The 18245-nt window shown below is 41.4% G+C and overlaps 1 protein-coding gene across 1 annotated transcript; it reads left to right on the top strand.

The window, feature by feature from the left end:
- The first annotated feature begins 1305 nt into the window (after positions 1–1305).
- LOC133139023 (alpha-1,6-mannosyl-glycoprotein 4-beta-N-acetylglucosaminyltransferase-like) lies at positions 1306–14830 on the top strand. The gene is made up of 4 exons (XM_061258263.1): positions 1306–1428; positions 8239–8431; positions 9885–10029; positions 10389–14830. Exons 2-4 carry the CDS (start codon positions 8336–8338, stop codon positions 11537–11539), a joined length of 1392 nt encoding a protein of 463 aa, XP_061114247.1. The 5' UTR covers positions 1306–1428; positions 8239–8335; the 3' UTR covers positions 11540–14830.
- Positions 14831–18245: the final 3415 nt, after the last annotated feature.

The following is an 18245-nucleotide window of genomic DNA, read 5'->3' on the forward strand; positions in this document are numbered from 1 at the left end:
TTCCCTGTCCGTAGGCCTTCAAAGCGATGACTCATATTTCCCCATTAAATCAGTTAAACTACCAACAAAATCCCTGAGTCTCATTTGGTTTCCCTTGATTTGTGTGAGAATGGGACAGGAATGAAAATCAGGCTCCAGCAACTCTCTAGATCCACCCCCAGGTTTTATTGTATCAGCGCTTAATTTCAGTCGATGGTGCTGTACATGGGTATGCCATCATGACTTTGTCTGAGTGCTGGGGATTTGTCAGCCATTTTGTAAAAAATGCCCACATGCCCACATTGCCACATTTTCAAACATAGCAATTTTGTTTATATGCATTTTAAAGATATTGGTCAGTTGGCGTGTGCACTTTGTCTTGGGGTATCTATGGATGCCGGTATCTAGGTCAAACACAGTAGGAGTTATGATCATAATGATGAGTTTGGTGTTGAATGGACTTACAATGGAAAAAGTTGTATTACTTAATTTGTTTCACAGTTTTTTGGAAGAATCAGAGTGATTAATGTTTGAATTCTCACTAGTAGCAAGTTGCAGGATATGAACGGTTTGTCTGACTTGGGCGACATGGCTCAGGCAGTCGGAGGGTTGCCGGTTCGATCCCCTGCCCGGGCGGTGTCGAAGTGTCCCTGAGCAAGACACCTAACCCCCAAATGCTCCTGACAAGCTGGTCGGGGCCTTGCATGGCAGCCAATCGCTGTGAGTGTGTGTATGAATGGGTGAATGGAGAAGCATCAATTGTACAGCGCTTTGGATAAAGGCGCTATATAAATGCCTGCCATTTACTTGGGACTATAACCTCGCAGAGTTTCTGATATAGCACAAAAAGGTTGATTTCTTTATTTATTATTCTTTTTTTATAAACTTTTCAAATTGAAGTGCCACCATTTGGTCAATTGTCTGCATATTAGAGCAAGATTTCTGGCATTTTCATTCAAAGGAAGGCAGTTTTAGTTAGACGAACACAGGCAAAAACAATAGTGTTTGGCCCCCCTAAATAATACAACTTGATTGGCTCCTTGGTGCGACAGATTAAATGGGGAATGTCATACTGGTAAGTTCTACATGTCATAAAATATGGATAGGGACACCAAAAATGTGGTTTCATCTTGTTTTCATTCCATTAAAAATAATACCGAATAATACTTAGCATCTAATTACATCTCTAGCTACGGAATGAGACGTCCATTCCCGGAATCTACAGGACCCGGGGAACAGGGTTGGGCGACCCGGGGAACAGGGTTGGGCAGCCCTGGCTCATAGGCTGCAGTTCTGAGAGCGGTACTCCTTGCTCCTCCCTGTCGTTTCGAGTGATTTTATCGTGTTATTTTGGACCTGCGTCACATCCACCCGCGAGGTTTGCGAGAGCAGAAGATTTAACGGCACAATATCCCTTTCCATTTCTTTAAAGAGCCTGGATCCCAACAGGTGAGCAAAGACTCCGGAATATTCAATTCTGTCTTACTCGTGTAGCTTTATTTTATTATATATTTATTATTGTATTTTTTTACAGAGACCGTCACAAAGTTTTACTGAGAAAACGGGGGAATTGTGACCCCCCCCCCCCCCCCCCCCCATAGTCTACCGTAACATAACATTTAATCAGAAATGCATCCGTTTTAAATGATATATCCTATAATGGATTCGGTTAATAACTAAAGAGTCCTTTATGTTTTGTGTTTCCAGTCCACTTCATAACGATTTGTTTCACACGCTTCCAAAAACCTAGTTTTAATGACGAGACTGGTTTGTCCTATGTTAAACTCGTTTGTTATTTTCAGTCCCTTCATAGCACGTGGCTGTCTATGTGTTTAACCAATATGCAGTAAGTCTTCATTCGCGCATCTATTTTCTCACGCATAGTAGACTATATTTAGTTTCATTTTAGATATTCACCAGACATTTTCAAAACATTTTTTAAATTTAAAATCGTTGGTGTGAAAACAAACGGTAGCCTGTTGTACCACCATTGCTTTACAATTGGGCGCGCGCAATTAGACTAGAAAACGAAGGCTTGTCTGTGGTCGGGTACCACCTTGAGCGTGCAATCGTCGTTAATGGTAAACTTCACCTTCTCCACATGATAGTGGTATAAATCCTATTTCAATTGACTATATTAAAATTAAAAAGCCTTTGGTTTCGCCAAGAATGCATTCTACGTTTGTATAGCGTATTCTTTATTCGTAATTGCAATAAAATGTCTGCAATATCATGTCTACGTCAGGCCATAGAGATCGGAAACCAACTTCTGTGTTCTGACTCAGTAGTAAGTTCCAGTGTTTTTGTTTCACTAGAAAAAGGCATTCTCCAGGTTGATTTTTTTTTTTTTTTTTTTTTAAACAAATGTATATATATAAAACAACTACTTATTCACATGTTATTGAGCACTAAACCGACTGCAGTGTATTCAGGGAAGTATGAACAGAAAGATCGCAGTCTGTTATGCACACAAAGGCATTCTCCAATTTTACACGAATTAAAACCAATAATAATAATAAAAGAGATCTGAAACCGTTGTGTGCGCAGTTTGTTTCAATTAGTTTTTGTTCCCCTGAAAAGCACTGCAATTATTTTAATTTGTTGAAAACAAAACACTGCAACTTTACGGAGTCCCAGAAGAGATGAGCGTTGGTTTCACATCCGTATTTGAAACGTGGATTAAAGGCTATTGAAATTTGGTCTAACAAAACGTGTAGAAACTTGGATAGCCAAAAGCTTTTTCATGGGTAACACAAGCCAGGTAAATTTGTCAATTACTCCCAATAATTACAGTTGGTTTCAGATTCTGACATTTTTAAACGTGTTCAGTGTAGCTGTGGCAGAAGGTCGCTGTTGTGGTCAGTCTCTGAATGAGGTTTTGACGGTTATTTGTCATTTAAGACAAAGGCTCCCTCTTTGCAGGACGTACTGTCGAGCAGTGGTCATGAACCCAGTTCCTGGTGATCTACAGTCCTATAGGTTTTCACTCCAACCCTAACAAAGCACACCTCATTCAACAGCTTCAGATCTCATTGAGCATTAGTAGAATCATGTGTGCCAAATGAGGATTGAAGTGAAAACCTGCAGGACGGTAGATCTCCAGAAGCTGGGTTGGTGACCCCTGCTGTTGAGCATGGGTGGCCAACCCTGGGGTTCTGGAGAGCCGCAGGGTGTGCTGCCTTTCATTGTTATTCAGCAGTTTGTAGGGTCCTTGCACGGGTCGCCAAATAACATGGGGCGTCTTGCTCAGGGACACTTCGACACCCAGGGCAGAATCAAAGCGGCAATCCTTCGATTGCCAGATGACTCTTACCACCTGAGTCAATGTCGCCCCAATTAAAGCAGTCGATTGCACAGTTAACTCTGATTCTAGGGTGAATGAATTCAGTACTGGATGCCCTCTGTCTGACAGAAGAGGGAGGAGGTTTGGGCTGTATTTTATTGACTGTGTCGGTTGGTGTGCTTTCAAACCCACGGGTGTTTATGCTTATGACTATGTGATGTAATGTCACTTTTTTGCTTTTGTCTCCTTGAGAAGTTTCGGTAGCAGTATGTGGAATCTGTATTTATTGTGATGGCAACATTGGATAGCCTACGCAGCTGGAGTATTGTGTTGTGTGACATTAGATGGGCTTTTTTTTGACCACTCAAACATCAGATATACACTACATACGGTATTCTATATGCTAATTGTGAGTGTCTCATGCATGGTGATGGTCATTATTTTTCTTAAATTTGTATTCAAATTTATTTGAATTAACATGGTAATCTTGCTGTGGTAGTGCCTCATGGTTGATTATTACCAACAGAAACCCTGCCGTTGGCATGCGAGTGTGGGTAAGAATGGGTGAATGAGAGGCATTAATTGTAAAGTGCTTTGGATAAAAGTGCTGTATAAATGCAGTGCAATGCATTCATGCGCTCTCTGCCGAGTAGCTAACATTTCCTAATTAGTGCGAGGCACCTTGCCCACCTTAAGAGGTCGCCGCCTTGCTCCTGCAATAACCTTTCTCATTGGTGGAATGGCCTGTTGAGACGAAGGGTACCACATGGTACAGCACTCGATTCCACAGTCATTCCAAAAGAGCATGTCCATAGTACACTGCCCTTGCCTGCAACAATATTTGGCCTTATCTTTAATACCCGTGAACGATGAAGTGGTGGAAGTGGTTCTATTGACACAGTAGTGCGCAGACCTTGATCCTAGATCCGCAGGGAGTGGTCAGAATGGTTCTCTCGACCCTGCCGAATTGTTTCAGTGTAGACATTCTCTACTCGTTAATTCCTTATGGAGGTTCGTAACATAGGGTTATAGCCCACCCGCCATATTTCAAAAGGTACGGGGGGGTCTGTTCCTACATAAGTTTCACCTCATGCAGTACCATGGGGGCGACATGGCTCAGGCAGTAAGAGCAGTCGTCTGGCAAATCTAAATTTAAAAAGCAAATTGCTACAGCTAAGTTGTTAGCAACTTGTCACACAACAACAAAACACACAATGCTGTATCTGCCAGTAACACACTAGGAACACCCTAGCAACCTAACACACCATAACAACCACCCACTAACACCCTAATGATAGTTTTTACTACTGCTTGTTGTACCTGTACTTCAAACATATGTCATGTATTCATTTGACCCTATTCTCTGTAGCCTGTCTGTCTCTGTGGCAGCAAGGAATATAATGACATGGGGCAACATGGCTCAGGCAGTAAGAGCAGTCGTCTGGCAGTCGGAGGGTTGCCGGTTCGATCCCCTGCCCGGGCTGTGTCGAAGTGTCCCTCAGCAAGACACCCAACCACCAAATGCTCCTGACGAGCTGGTCAGGGCCTTTCATGGCAGCCAATCGCCGTTGGTTTGTGAGTGTGTGTATGAATGGGTGAATGGAGAAGCATCAATTGTACAGCGCTTTGGATAAAGGTGCTATTTCAATGCCTGCCATTTACCATTTACCATGTAATTCCAATGGAGGGGAGATGGGTGAAACTGATGTAGGATTAGATGCCATGCACTTTATTATTATTTTTTTTAACAAATATAAAATCATCTGTTAAGATGGATGTCATCATGAACACCAGTATGTACCAAAATATTTAAAGAACAAAACGATGCATTTTGATCATGTAAAAACTGGTTTAAGCAGGTGTTTTTAATGCTGATCTGTGTATTGAAACCCAAAGTTCAACCTGGGCTCTTGCTTGTCTCACAAAGGGGAAGCCTATGGCTAAGCTATTATCGCTTTTTTGTTACGGAGTTCAAAGTGAATGGTAAATTAAGCATATCTTTAATTTGGTTCAGGGGCTCTGAGAGAGTTGGTTCATGGCTCCCTGTTTGCAGCATGGGGATGTGGTTGTAGCGATCATTGATTTGCCTTGATGTGCATTCAGCTGACTTTGACTCCTGTTTCAAGTGAGGGAGGAGGTTGCTGTGGGTATTCTGGGAATAACTGTTGAAAATAAACAACATATTGAGAAACTCTGCTTTTGATAAAAAAAAAATGAATCAGTTGAAGCAATTGTACCTAATATACACTATAAAACTATACTAATACTGGGTGTTGAAAACATTCCTTTGAGATTCTGTCCCATGTTGACGTGATTGCATCATGCAATTTCTGCAGATTTGTTAACTGCACATTCCTGCTGTGAGTCCTGTTCTACCACATCCCAAAGGTGTACTATTGGATTCAGATCCGGTGACTGGGAAGGCCACTGAAGAACATTGAACTCATTGTCATGAAACCAGTTTGAGATGACTTTCGCTTTATGACATGGTGTGTTATCATGCTCGAAGTAGCCATAGAAGATGGGTACATTGTGGCCATGAAGGGATGCACATGGTCAGCATGAATACTCAAATAGGCTGTGGCATTCAAGCGATGACTGATTGGTATTAACAGGCTCAAAGTGTGCAGAGAAAATATTCCCCACACCATTACACCACCGCCACCAGCCTGGACTGTTGAGACAAGGCAGGTTCGGTACATGGATTCATGCTGTTACCACCAAATTCTGACCCTACCATCTGCATGCCTCAGCAGAAATCAAGATTCATCAGACCAGGATACGCTTTTCCAGTCTTCAACTGTCCGGTTTTGATGAGCCAGTGCCCACTGCAGCCTCAGTTCTTGGCTAACAGAAGTGGAGCCTGATGTGGTCTTTTGCTGTTGTAGCCCATCCGCCTCCAGGTTCAACTTGTTGTGCATTCTGAGATGATTTTCTGCTCACTACAATTGTAGAGTGGTTATCTGAGTTACTGTAGCCCTTCTGTCAGCTCAAACCAGTCTGGCCACCTCTCATCAAGGGGTTTCCGTCCGCAGAACTGCCACTCGCTGGATGTTATTTGTTTTCCGAGACTGCTGTATGTGAAAATCCCAGGAGATCAGGAGTTACAGAAATACTCAAACTAGCCCATCTGGCACAATCATGCCACAGTCGAAAAAAACGAAAAACATAAAAATTTATTCCAGAACTTTTGTAGCTCATCTCTATACCTCTTTGCAAATTGTATTCCCGCCTTCCGATTCTTACTACTGATGAGTGGTTTGCATCTTGTGGTGTAGCCTCAATATAGACTGATGTTTTTGGGTTCTTCTTCACAGCTCTCACAATGTTTCTGTCATCTACTGCTGCTGTTTCCTTGGTCAGCCTGTTCAATGTCTGTTGGTCAGTACACCAGTGGTTTTTTTTTTTTTTTTTTTTTTTTTTTTTTTTCAGGACATTCCAATTTGTTGTCCAAGCTATCCCCAATGCTTGTGCAATGGCTCTGATCTCCCCTCTTTTCTAAGCTTCATAATGGTTTGCTTTTCTCCCAAACCTAGCTCTCTGGTCTTCATGTTGGTTTATCTTTTCTAACACAAATGTAGTCTTCACAGGCAAAACCCAAGGCTAAAACCAAGAGTAGACATTCAGAACTAGTTATTGTTTAACGAATCAATCTAACGGGACACATCTGGGAAACAGAAAACACGTTCCAGGACTTGCAAAAGGTGATATGTTTAACCTGTTTTGAAAAAGATGTACATGAGATCTTGATAAAAATACCAGGAACTAAAAGCAGAAATTTGAGTCAGTGATCTCATATACATCTTTTTCAAAACTCAGTTGTCTTCAGTGTATAGCAAAAACAAAGGAATTAATCTTGCAAAGAAGGACAGTGATGAGCCACAAATGTTCTGGAACAAAGTTTTATGAACTGATGAGAGCAAGATTAACCACAGCCAAAATTATGAAATGGCCAAAGTGTGGAGAAGGAAGGGATCTACTCATAATTTCAAACATTCAAATTCAGATGTCTGCTGCAAAGTTTGTTTAACTTAAACTTTATCATAGCCCTTTGTATTATGACATTGGTGTGGCTATTTTTAGGTTGGCTTATGTACTTAGATAAATTGTATTTGTTTGCCAAGTACAGTTAGCTTGTTAGTACAGCTACGCAGATGTTTTTGTTTTGTTTAGTTTTTTGTGAGAGAGAAATGGAGAAGTGGCATTTTTCTGTGATGGTACCTGTGATGGAATTAGTTTTAATTTGTCTCTTGAGCTAGCTGTGTTGGCTGGTTATGTCCGAAACGTTTTAAGTGTTTTACAGGAATGGCATTTGGCAGACGCTCTTATCCAGAGTGACGTACAGTTGATTAAACTAAGCAGGAGACAATCCTCCCCTGGAGCAATGCAGGGTTAAGGGCCTTGCTCAAGGACCCAACGGCTGGGCGGATCTTACTCAATCTGTACTCAAACCATTTTGCTCAGGATTGATTTGAATAGGTGGTGCAATACTGTGCAGAACTGATTCGAGGTTGTATAAATTCAGGACTCCAAAAAAGGTATTGACATTTCAGTCTCTCAGAGATAATTTCAGTGGTAAACACTTCCACTTAGCATTAATGAAGAGGAACGGATATGTGTGAATAGTAGTCAGGCTACTTAGCCCTCGTCTACGGTGGATTTTTCTGACCTTTTAAGCCACCAAAATGTTTGTGCATAAGCTGCAGTTCCTGTGTAAACCACATCCTTTCAAGGCCTTCACCAGGGTGTTTTGTGTCCGTTCTCTGAGATGCCAGCTGTCTGAAATTGTTGGCTGAATTATTGATAGATGGTGTTGACTGAATTAGTGGCGAACAGGGGGAGCAGCCTGTCCGGACGGAGCTGAGCTCAGACTGAGAAGCTTCAGGGCGCGATAGCATCTAGGGGAAAGCTCTTTCGGCGATATCGCTGGTGCTCTGCTGCCTTTTATTTCCTCTTCCCTACGTTTCACTTTACAGCTTTTCCCGGCGGTCTCGGACAGCCTGCTGTGAGTCATGATTTACTTGCAGTACGCACCGTGCCCTTGATGTAGCGTTGGCGTGGCACTGAGCAGGGATGAGAATTTACTGGAAAAGGAGCTTCACTGCGGCAGCGCTTTTCTTCACCATCGCCACCTTCTACCTCACCGTCATCCATGAGACAAAGAGGAGTGTGAGTATCGTCTCCCGTGATGATATGAGGGTGGGGGGTTTAACGACGATACGTTTCCATTAGATCAAGAGTGTCGTTCCTTTTAGTTTATCCCCTTTCGTCTCAGGCTGTTGCTTGTTCTGCTCTCGCCGGTGTGGTCTAAATTTAAGTTCTGTTTGGGTTTTCACTGGTAACCCAATTAGAATTTGCTTATTCATTACATTTTACATTACATTAATAGCATTTGGCAGACGCTCTTATCCAGAGCGACATACAGTTGATTAGACTAAGCAGGGTACAATCCTCCCCTGGAGCAACGCAGGGTTAAGGGCCTTGCTCAAGGGCCCAACGGCTGTGCGGATCTTACTGTAGCTACATCGAGGAACGAACCAATGACCTTACGTGTCCCAGTCATGTACCTTAACCACTACGCTACAGGTCACCCTTAATTAATCCTTCATTTGATAGAATAATATTTCAAGGCGTAGTTCACTTTCTGCAGTTTACAAATGAATTCATTTGACATAATTCCTAATTATAAACGTACAGTGTATAGATATATATAGATTTTAATATGATGGTGGTGCTTCTTCCCCCGATCACAGCAGTCTCAGGTAGCATGACATATTTACAGCTGATACTGCTAACCAAAAATAACATTAACACTATTGGACAGAAATATACATGGATTTACTTGGATGTACTTGAAATGCTTTTTCAATTATTACTATACCAGCCACTGTAATTCTGGCAGTTAATGAGAAACTTTCCTCATTGCACCTAAAAACTGGGCCAATTGGAAAAAGAAACTGAAATAGAAGAAATTTAAGGAATCTAGACAGTGAACCGGCACTTTAATAGGAATAGGGGAGCAGTATTTTGTAGCATAAGGCCACTTTAAATGCAATAAGAGTGCACTGAATGAACAATGAACACTCCCCCAGAGTTATTTTTACAGTGGAATTCGGTGTGGTTTAAATCAACAAAAGCTGTAGAAGGAAGTAAATACTTGACTCAAGGACTTTTTCCGTTCACTGCCTAATTTCCAATCTGAGCATGTCATTCTATATTCTCAATGTCAGGCTGCTGGAAAAGTAAATTGGATAATCTTGAATGTCAGTCATCTCCATGCAGAAATTATTCTTGTGTCACAACTTTGAGTTCATATGAAGGTCAGACTGTCTCATTATGAAATAAATGACTGCAAACATTTCAGCAATATGGTTCCAGTGTCTGCTTATGAAGTGGGTTGAGGCTCTGCTCTTGTAAGGATGAATACTCCGCTAGATGTTCCTGACAGGAAGCCAGAAGCAGAGACCAGCAGCAGTTCTAACTTATTTTGTGTGTTGGAGCATGTCTGCCTATTATATTTCAGTGGAATGTGGGATCCAGGTGTGGCTCCTCCTACACAGAAGCATGTAGGAATGAACCGCAAAGCTGTAAGTAAAGACTTGTGGGGCTTTTCTTCTTGCAGGATGCGCAGTTGTTGGCCAGGGCGATTGTCTTGCAGCAACTGGATTCTCCCCGGAGCCTGCAGGTGTTCCAGGACCTCCAGAATGACTCATTGCCGTTCAGTGTGCCCTACCATATACTGGCAGGCTCTCCTACACCGAACCAGAGTAAGGAGATCCAGTACAACCCTGTAAATAGGCCTCCATGCCTTTGGAGTGGCCCTAATATATGATGTTTTGAATCAATGAATTGAATTTCAGTTGAATTCTGAATTCAAATTTCCTCTTACGTGACTGGCAGGTTCTCTGAAAAATATGCCATCTTTATTTTGCCACACGTTTTTACCACCCTTTATTTAAATTGTTTTACTCGGAGCAATGTATATTCAATGTATAATGTATATCTCAATCACGTTATTGGGTCTATGTGATCACAGCATGGTTATTGGTACATTTTATCCTCTGCTAAATGGCCAAAGTGTGTGTGATCATGCGAGCATGAATATGGCAAGCTGTTTTTCTTCCAGAATTCCTCACCGTGGGTCTGTGCTCCATAAAGAGGAAGCGGGGGAGTTACCTGCTGGACACACTGAAGTCCATCTTCTCGCAGTCGTCCGAGGAGGAGCTCAGGGACATGGTGGTGGTGGTCTTCCTGGCAGACTTCGACACGGGCTGGAACGAGCGCACGGCGCGCGAAATCGCCGACCGCTTCTCCGTCCCCATCCTGAAAGGCCAGCTCCTGGTCGTCCACGCGCCCCAAAGCTACTATCCTCCCCTGGAAGGGCTCAAGAGGAACTTCAACGACAGCGCTGCCCGTGTCCACTTCCGCTCCAAGCAGAACGTGGACTACGCCTTCCTGTTCGGCTTCAGCGCCAACCTGTCCAGCTACTACATCATGCTGGAGGATGATGTCACTTGTGCCAAGGGCTTCCTCACTGGCATTCGCAAGTTTATCCGTTCCCAGGGCCAGGCCTACTGGGTGACCCTGGAATTCTCTAAGCTGGGTTATATCGGCAAGCTGTACCACTCCAAGGATTTGCCCCAGCTGGCCAGGTTCCTCTTCCTGTTCTACCAGGAAATGCCCTGTGATTGGCTGCTGAACCATTTCAACATGCTCCTCACCCAGAAGGACACCATCCGGTCCAAACCCTCGCTGTTCCAGCACGTGGGCCTGTATTCGTCCTTCGGCGGCACCCTGAACCGGCTGAAGGACGATGAGTTTGAGGAGTATCCTGGTATCCTCGCAGACAACCCGCCTGCCAACATCTGGACAGACATTAGTCAGTTTGAGAAGTACACTGCAGACAAGGCCTACAGCAACAGGGCTGGCTACTTCTGGGGGAAAACCCCTGCCGTGGGGAACCATTTCACTGTTGTGCTTCACAATCCAGCCGTCTTCACGCGCGTCGTAATCGTAACCGGGTCCAAGGACAGGAGAAAAGACATCCTGGAATCTGCTGAGGTGGCAGTGGGCCAGAATCTGGTGAAAACGCGTAAAGGGCCGACATGTTCAGAGTTTATAAAACTAGGCCACTTAGTCAAGGGCCAGTTCGACAGGAAGAACATTGAGAAAGAAATCGGCACGTCTCTCTCTTGTCTCAGAATCAAAGTGACAAATAAACAGCAAGAGTGGGTTGTCATTCAAGACATAAACATTTGGATCAAGGATAAAAATTAATAGTCGGGAGTCACTAGGGTAAAATGGCCAGGCCTATTAGGAGTTTGCCAAATGAAGATGCAGTGGTAAAATGTAGTTGACTTCGTCTTTTGGGCCAGATGACAAAAATGGTAGCTGCCCCTAAGTTGCTCTTGACTTCAATGCTTTTCCTGGAACAGGGGTTCCCAAACTGTGGGTTGGGACCCCATATTGGGACACCGGATTTCAAGATGGGGTCAGCGAAATTTTTTTGAAAAAGATAAAATAAAATTTTTGTCTCTTAAAATATGTGAATGAAGGCCGCTACATGTTTAACATTACAACAATCCAACTGTAATATAGCAATGAGGTGCAGATTGTGGTATATCTCCAGTATAGTCATGGTGAAAAGGGTGTTGCCGGGCACAAGATGCGTGTCGGTGGGGCGTTGGGGTCATATAAGTTCATTTGGGGTTTGAAACGTTTGGGAACGCCTGTCCTAGGACATATTCTTACTGTATGCTGCTGCTGCTGTGGACCGTATTTCTGTGGCTTTTCTGAACCAGAGCAGAAGTGCTGCATTGCCCTCTGTCCATGCAGCCTCATGCCAGTGCTGTGAAGGAAATTTATTTTATTGTGATTGACTACTTGCATTTTATTTTTTACCCACAATTAAAATTGCGCTTGTACGAACTAAGCGAATATGCAGTATGCACTAGTAAAATAGATTTTCACCTTTTAAACTACTACCTATATCACTGCAAAAATCTTTATGCAACTATGCCTTTTCACATAGTGCCCTAACCAGTTGATAAGACTTTCCATGAGAAGACTTCCTCATTTATTTGTAGTTAATCATTGTGTACTCCTGTACTTACCGTACTCAAGCAAGGGATCGGAGTGTCACTGCAAAGTAACACAGTGATCCATAACTATCCATATTATCCATGTAAAATCCAGCTATGACCAGCTTGAAATTACCAGCTACCAGCTGTTTCAAAATATAACTTGAACTGGTCAAACCATGTTGAGTATGAACTGGTCAACCAGCTGCCTGCTGTTTCAAAACCTAGCTTGAGCGGTTTTCCTCAGCAGGGTAGGGAACCAAAGATTTCACAGAGGAGCTGTAAGCTCCAGCCTCCTGGAACACCTAAGACTAGGCAGCACCACTGTACAGCCTGCTTGCCAGTTGCGGTGTTATCAGTGTGCGCCAGGTCCATTATAATGATTGTATTCATAGATCTTTGTGCTAGGTGATTGAACCTTTCTTTTGAAAGTTGTTTGCAGCATAAGAGTAATAAGAGTAGAGAGGGCCCTGAAGTCATGACCTACAAGGAAATGAACACACAGTGGAACGAGGGAGTCTTTAGGGCTTGTTCAAAAAGGTTACCTCAGGGCCTGTCAAAATGTTTTGGCTGTAGGAAAATAACATGGAAATGTCTCATGCCGCCCTTGACAAGGCCGAGAAATTGCAGTTGGTACGCATTCCAAACCTACAGTGTAGCTTTAGTTGCCTTACACATTTGAGAGAATATTGAATGTGGAATATTTACACATGAGCAGTTGGTTGAGTTGACGTCGGAAGAGTGCAGTCTGTTTTATAATTTTTATTTATATAATGGCCTTACCAAGAGTGGTGATCAGAATGTAAATACTTGGGGTGTAACGATGGATCGATCCACATCAATGTGTCTGTTCAAAGTGAAATTATCCAATCCAGTCAACACATGAACACTCATACGTATCATGATGAATCATGGCAAGATATGCTTATGCATGCTTACGTTACAGAATTGTGCAATGTTTTCTTCCCGGCAGACCAGAGCGAACCGGAATGCATTGGTGTTAGCAGGAGATCGCTTAACTAGCTAAACAGCAACACGAGTAACGTGAGTTAAATGGCTAAATGACTTGTGTGGTTAGTGACTACAAAAGCCGATGTTTTACAAATCTTATTAGACTACGGTTTTCTTCGTTCATTGCTGTCAGATGGAGCAAGAAATGAAATCCTGCATAGTATGCCTATAAATGGCTGCAACACTGCCAACATCATTGTTTTCATTTCGACCTCCTCCTCATCATTCGCGCTACTGCTGGTTTTCCTTCTGTTAGATGTGACGTAAAGACATTTTTCACTCAACTTCATTTTGCTTCTATGTATACATTGTAACAGGATTGTGTTTGCTGGATCATACTGTATGTATCGATTGTGTCTTACTATATCAGAATGTTTTGAATATCTTGTGGGATTTTGGCCAATATGAACCGTTGCCTCTAGAATGGAAGCCTGGGGTTTGTACCCCAAGTAAATGCAATCAATTATGTGCATGTTGTGCCCTTGAGAGATGCTATGTAAACTATGGTTGACTGGATTGTGTTAATATAAATTTAATATGCAGTAGAAAGGATTTCATGAATGATGTTGTTGGCTGAAATTAAGTAATAATACAGTAATAATTGTGAAGGTTTCATTTTAAAACAATATAATGTACATCCCAGATTAATTCTGAAGGATCCATTAACTTCTGGCCTCTAGGGTGAACTTGTATACTGCCCCAGTTATCTTTGAAGGGGTTGTGCCTTAACAAAATATTTTGGTACTTGTGTACTGGCTGCATGAAATATCTTCATCTTCACTTATATTTACTCAATATCAGTCAATTGCCATGATGTTGGGATTTTCTACCCACCACTGTGCCTACTGATGAGCCATATTGCAACCTGGCTTGTTCTATACTGCACCTTCCAGTATTTCTAGACTTTGAGTGTACAGTGCACAAGTTTATTAATTTAAATGTACAAATGGATTAATTTAAATATTTGAAATCATGATTGTGGGTGTGTGCCGCATAAGTTATACATTTCAGTTATACGTTTTATTTTGTCACAGGAAAGATGAAAATGATATTTTCCTGGATGTTACTCAGGCTGCAAGCTGTCTTCAAGACAATAATGTTTAGATTTGAACTGACCAAAAGATTATTTGGTTCAAATATGAGAATATATATGATATTTATTTGCCAAATTGAAGTTTACATGATTTTATGATTCTGAGTTTGGCTACCAGATATCAAAGATGTGCAAATCTGGTGAATATGTAAAAGTTGCATTATAGCATGTGTTGTCAGGAAATAAAGTCAGGCAAAAACAATGTATTTAAAGTGAGAAAGCATGCTGTATTTTTACTCCAAAATATGTTTCTGCCAAAGACAACTGCAATTTGAAAGTGACATGATTGTATTCCTTTATTTATAAATGGAAATGCATTTGTTTGTGTTTATGAAATGAATGTGTCCAAGCTTACAGTGAAAATAAATTCTCAATGAAATATTATTCCTCTGTGAAATAAAACTTTGTAATCATCTTCAGATATCGATCATGTAAGTGAAACAACTGCAAGACAGTGTCCCGTGAGTTCAAAATCGGGCCCAAAACTTTCCTTTAATCATTGATCTCAACTCGTTTCCATTAATTTCTCTTGGAAAAACAGTCATGCAATAGGACTAAACAATTGGCAAGTAACTCACAGCTTCTTCATTTCAAATCATAAATTCAGTTTACAAATTTATTCAACTTTTTAATCACCAAGTAGCCTAGCCTAAGTATCAAATCAAATTTGAAATGGGACATTTGGAGGCTTCGAAAGGACACATGGAGACGAAATGATATAATGGGTATCATGACATAAAATACTGTATTTTGCTTAATGTGGTATGCAATACTTTTTAAAAAGTGTTTACATTTCCCCTGTCACCTTCCCTTTATACCTCTCCCACTCCTTGTATTCTCAGATAGCAACCAGTCGAGAAGATTGTAGCAATAATATCTTATGTACAAATATATTCATTGAGGTCCGTTGATTGATGTTTTTGTCAAATACCCGACCCCTATCAACACAAGTCAAACACATTCCACAATCACACATTTATTATTAAAACCAGGCTTGCTCCTTGTTTATAATCATACTGAATAATAATACAATTTTTTTAGATTTAGATGATCACTGATATATAAAATGTGGTCAAAGGTGTTTTCACTGGCTTCCTTCACAAGAGGCTCGATAGATGATTGGAAGCCTCCCAAAGGAAGTTCTCTATTTAGACGTAGGCATCGCTAATACTGTTTCTTTATGCTGGCAAAAACATGCTGTGTTGTGAAAGCCAAACCAACTATACACCGTTGGAAATGTAATGTCATTGGCTAAAATGCTTTTCCGTCCTTACTTCAATACCATACCACTAGCTGGTTCAGCTGAAGTTATACTGTACATTTTTAGCAATCGCATTATTATGCATTTGGTTTGCTGGAACCTTACCGTGAAAAGGACACTGACATTACCTTAGTTCATGTAGTACATGGATTTCCAAAATGCAGAGAAGACAAGGTCCCCCCACGCTTAATTTGCCACACGTTACAAAATAAGGAACTGTTGTCACTGAAGCAATGGCATCATAAAATAGATTACAACAGAAACTTAAAACTTACTGAGTTTTAACGTTTTCAAACGGTATGTCCTGTTACCATAGTGAAAATTGCACTGTTAAAAATGGAATGAATGCAAAAAAAACCCATTTCTTTATTATGAATATGATATTTGGACGTTTGTTTGTATTTGGAAAATTAATGCTTTTCATCCCAGTTTTATAGTGCAACAACAATCTAAATTTAAAAAGCAAATTGCTACAGCGAAGTTGTTAGCAACTTGTCACACAACAACAAAACACACAATGCTGTATCTGCCAGTAACACACTAGGAACACCCTAGCAACCAAACACACCATAACAACCACCCAGTAACGCCCTAATGATAGTTTTTACTACTGCTTGTTGTACCTGTACTTCAAACATATGTCATGTATTCATTTGACCCTATTCTCTGTAGCCTGTCTGTCTCTGTGGCAGCAAGGAATATAATGACATGGGGCAACATGGCTCAGGCAGTAAGAGCAGTCGTCTGGCAGTCGGAGGGTTGCCGGTTTGATCCCCTGCCTGGGCTCTCGAAGTGTCCCTGAGCAAGACACCTAACCCCCAAATGCTCCTGACAAGCTGGTCGCCGCCTTGCATGGCAGCCAATCGCCGTCGGTGTGTAAGTGTGTGTATGAATGGGTGAATGAGAAGCATCAATTGTACAGCGCTTTGGATAAAGGCACTATATACATGCCAACCATTTATATAACGCATTCTTGCTAAAACAGTGCATCAGAGGTTCCCAGGTAAATGGAAACAAGTCGTCTCCAGCTAGCCACAACGCATCCCTTTGATATGTATGACCGTGAACTGTATTTTAACTGACCACACACACTAGTTGGGTAGAGATATTCTTAGAACAGACTGCCTGAATGTTCTGTGTTTGTCTCTCCCTTGCGCATTGTAATAAATTGTAAAACTCGATAGAGAAGTTGTTTGTGTGTTCTTCATCGGCCTGCATTTGATTCCATTGAGAAGGGCAAAATATCCTAGCAACCACCTAGTTACACCTTATTCAAGAAGATGAATTTTTGTTTCGTCACAATGTACAATCACATTTCAGTTGTACCTCAGATGTAGCTTGATGAATTCAATATGCTTTTTCAGTGAGCTGGTGTCAAGAGACTTCTCTTTTGGGACTCTACCATAAAGGTGTTTTCATGTAGGAGTCATCGAATTGGTGCTTTGGACACTTTGTGACCCCAAGACGCCAGCTTGTTTTGGAGATCTGGCAATGTGCCTTGTGGGCTTTCTGTTGACTTCTTGTTGACTCTTTAACCCTCCTTGTCACTATAGACCAGAGATGGGGACTCGAGTCAGCCACTCGGACTCAAGTCGAACATGAGTCGCACATACGTGGACTCCAGACTCGACTTGAGACTCGACTCGGACTAAACTTGTTAATAAGGATTATAATTAATAATATATAGTGAATAATAAGAGTCTGCCCAATGGCATTGTGGAAATGACAACGTGAATAATGTCACAGCCAATTCAAATTATTTATATTAAAGATATTCCTTAGTTAAAACACACAACATCGCTTTACGTCCTATGCAGTGCATTTAGTTGCCACCATAGCAACACCCTACACTATATTTCTTTCAGCGAAGCTCACTGAGGTTACAGTTCCGCATGTTGTGGCCTTTGAGTTTAATTTTGAATTTTTTAATGTCTTGTTAGGTGAGGTTATGTACTAGTTGCATGGACATTGTTTGGTTTTTCAGTGTCATACAAATATGAACTGTATTTTCGAGAGCTTGTTTGTAATTTGTCGTTAACATTAAAAGCTACCGTAGAACCCGAGTTTGGCATGTAGGCTACTGTAGTTGCAAGCGGTTTTAAAAAGATTTATAATTTTACTATGCAATAGTGCAATGGCATTCCTTTAGGATTCAAGGTTTTCTTATAGCATAATGTATATGTAGTCCCATAATCATAGCTCCCGATTTCTTGCATAAACAATATCTAGCCTCATTAGATTTTTTATGAATGATAAAAAAAAGAAGAATAATATTATTGAAAAATATTATTACTACAAATGTCAATGTTTTTCATTTTTGATCAGATCATATACCTCAATACTTGTGTGCTTTATTTTATAGTTTTTGTATCTTTATCAAGGGTGCAAATGTAAGAGCAGCCTATTGTACGTTAAATGTGTGGGCGAGCATGGGTTCTGTACGAGTGGGTTGTGGCCCTTACGGAGCTCTGTTTCTTTATGAATTTGGCGCCAAACGTGGGGCTGAACATGCCAAATCTGCACATTTTCAAACGCAGC

Source organism: Conger conger, chromosome 10 (assembly GCF_963514075.1).
Source record: "Conger conger chromosome 10, fConCon1.1, whole genome shotgun sequence".
In the NCBI taxonomy this organism is placed as follows: Eukaryota; Metazoa; Chordata; class Actinopteri; order Anguilliformes; family Congridae; genus Conger; species Conger conger.

Coding starts and splice junctions, on each gene's coding strand:
- LOC133139023 (XM_061258263.1), top strand. CDS start 8,336: ATGAGAATTTACTGGAAAAGGAGCTTCACTGCGGCAGCGCTTTTCTTC. Junction 8,432..9,884: donor TCCATGAGACAAAGAGGAGT/GTGAGTATCGTC, acceptor TTCTTCTTGCAG/GATGCGCAGTTGTTGGCCAG. Junction 10,030..10,388: donor CTCTCCTACACCGAACCAGA/GTAAGGAGATCC, acceptor TTTTTCTTCCAG/AATTCCTCACCGTGGGTCTG.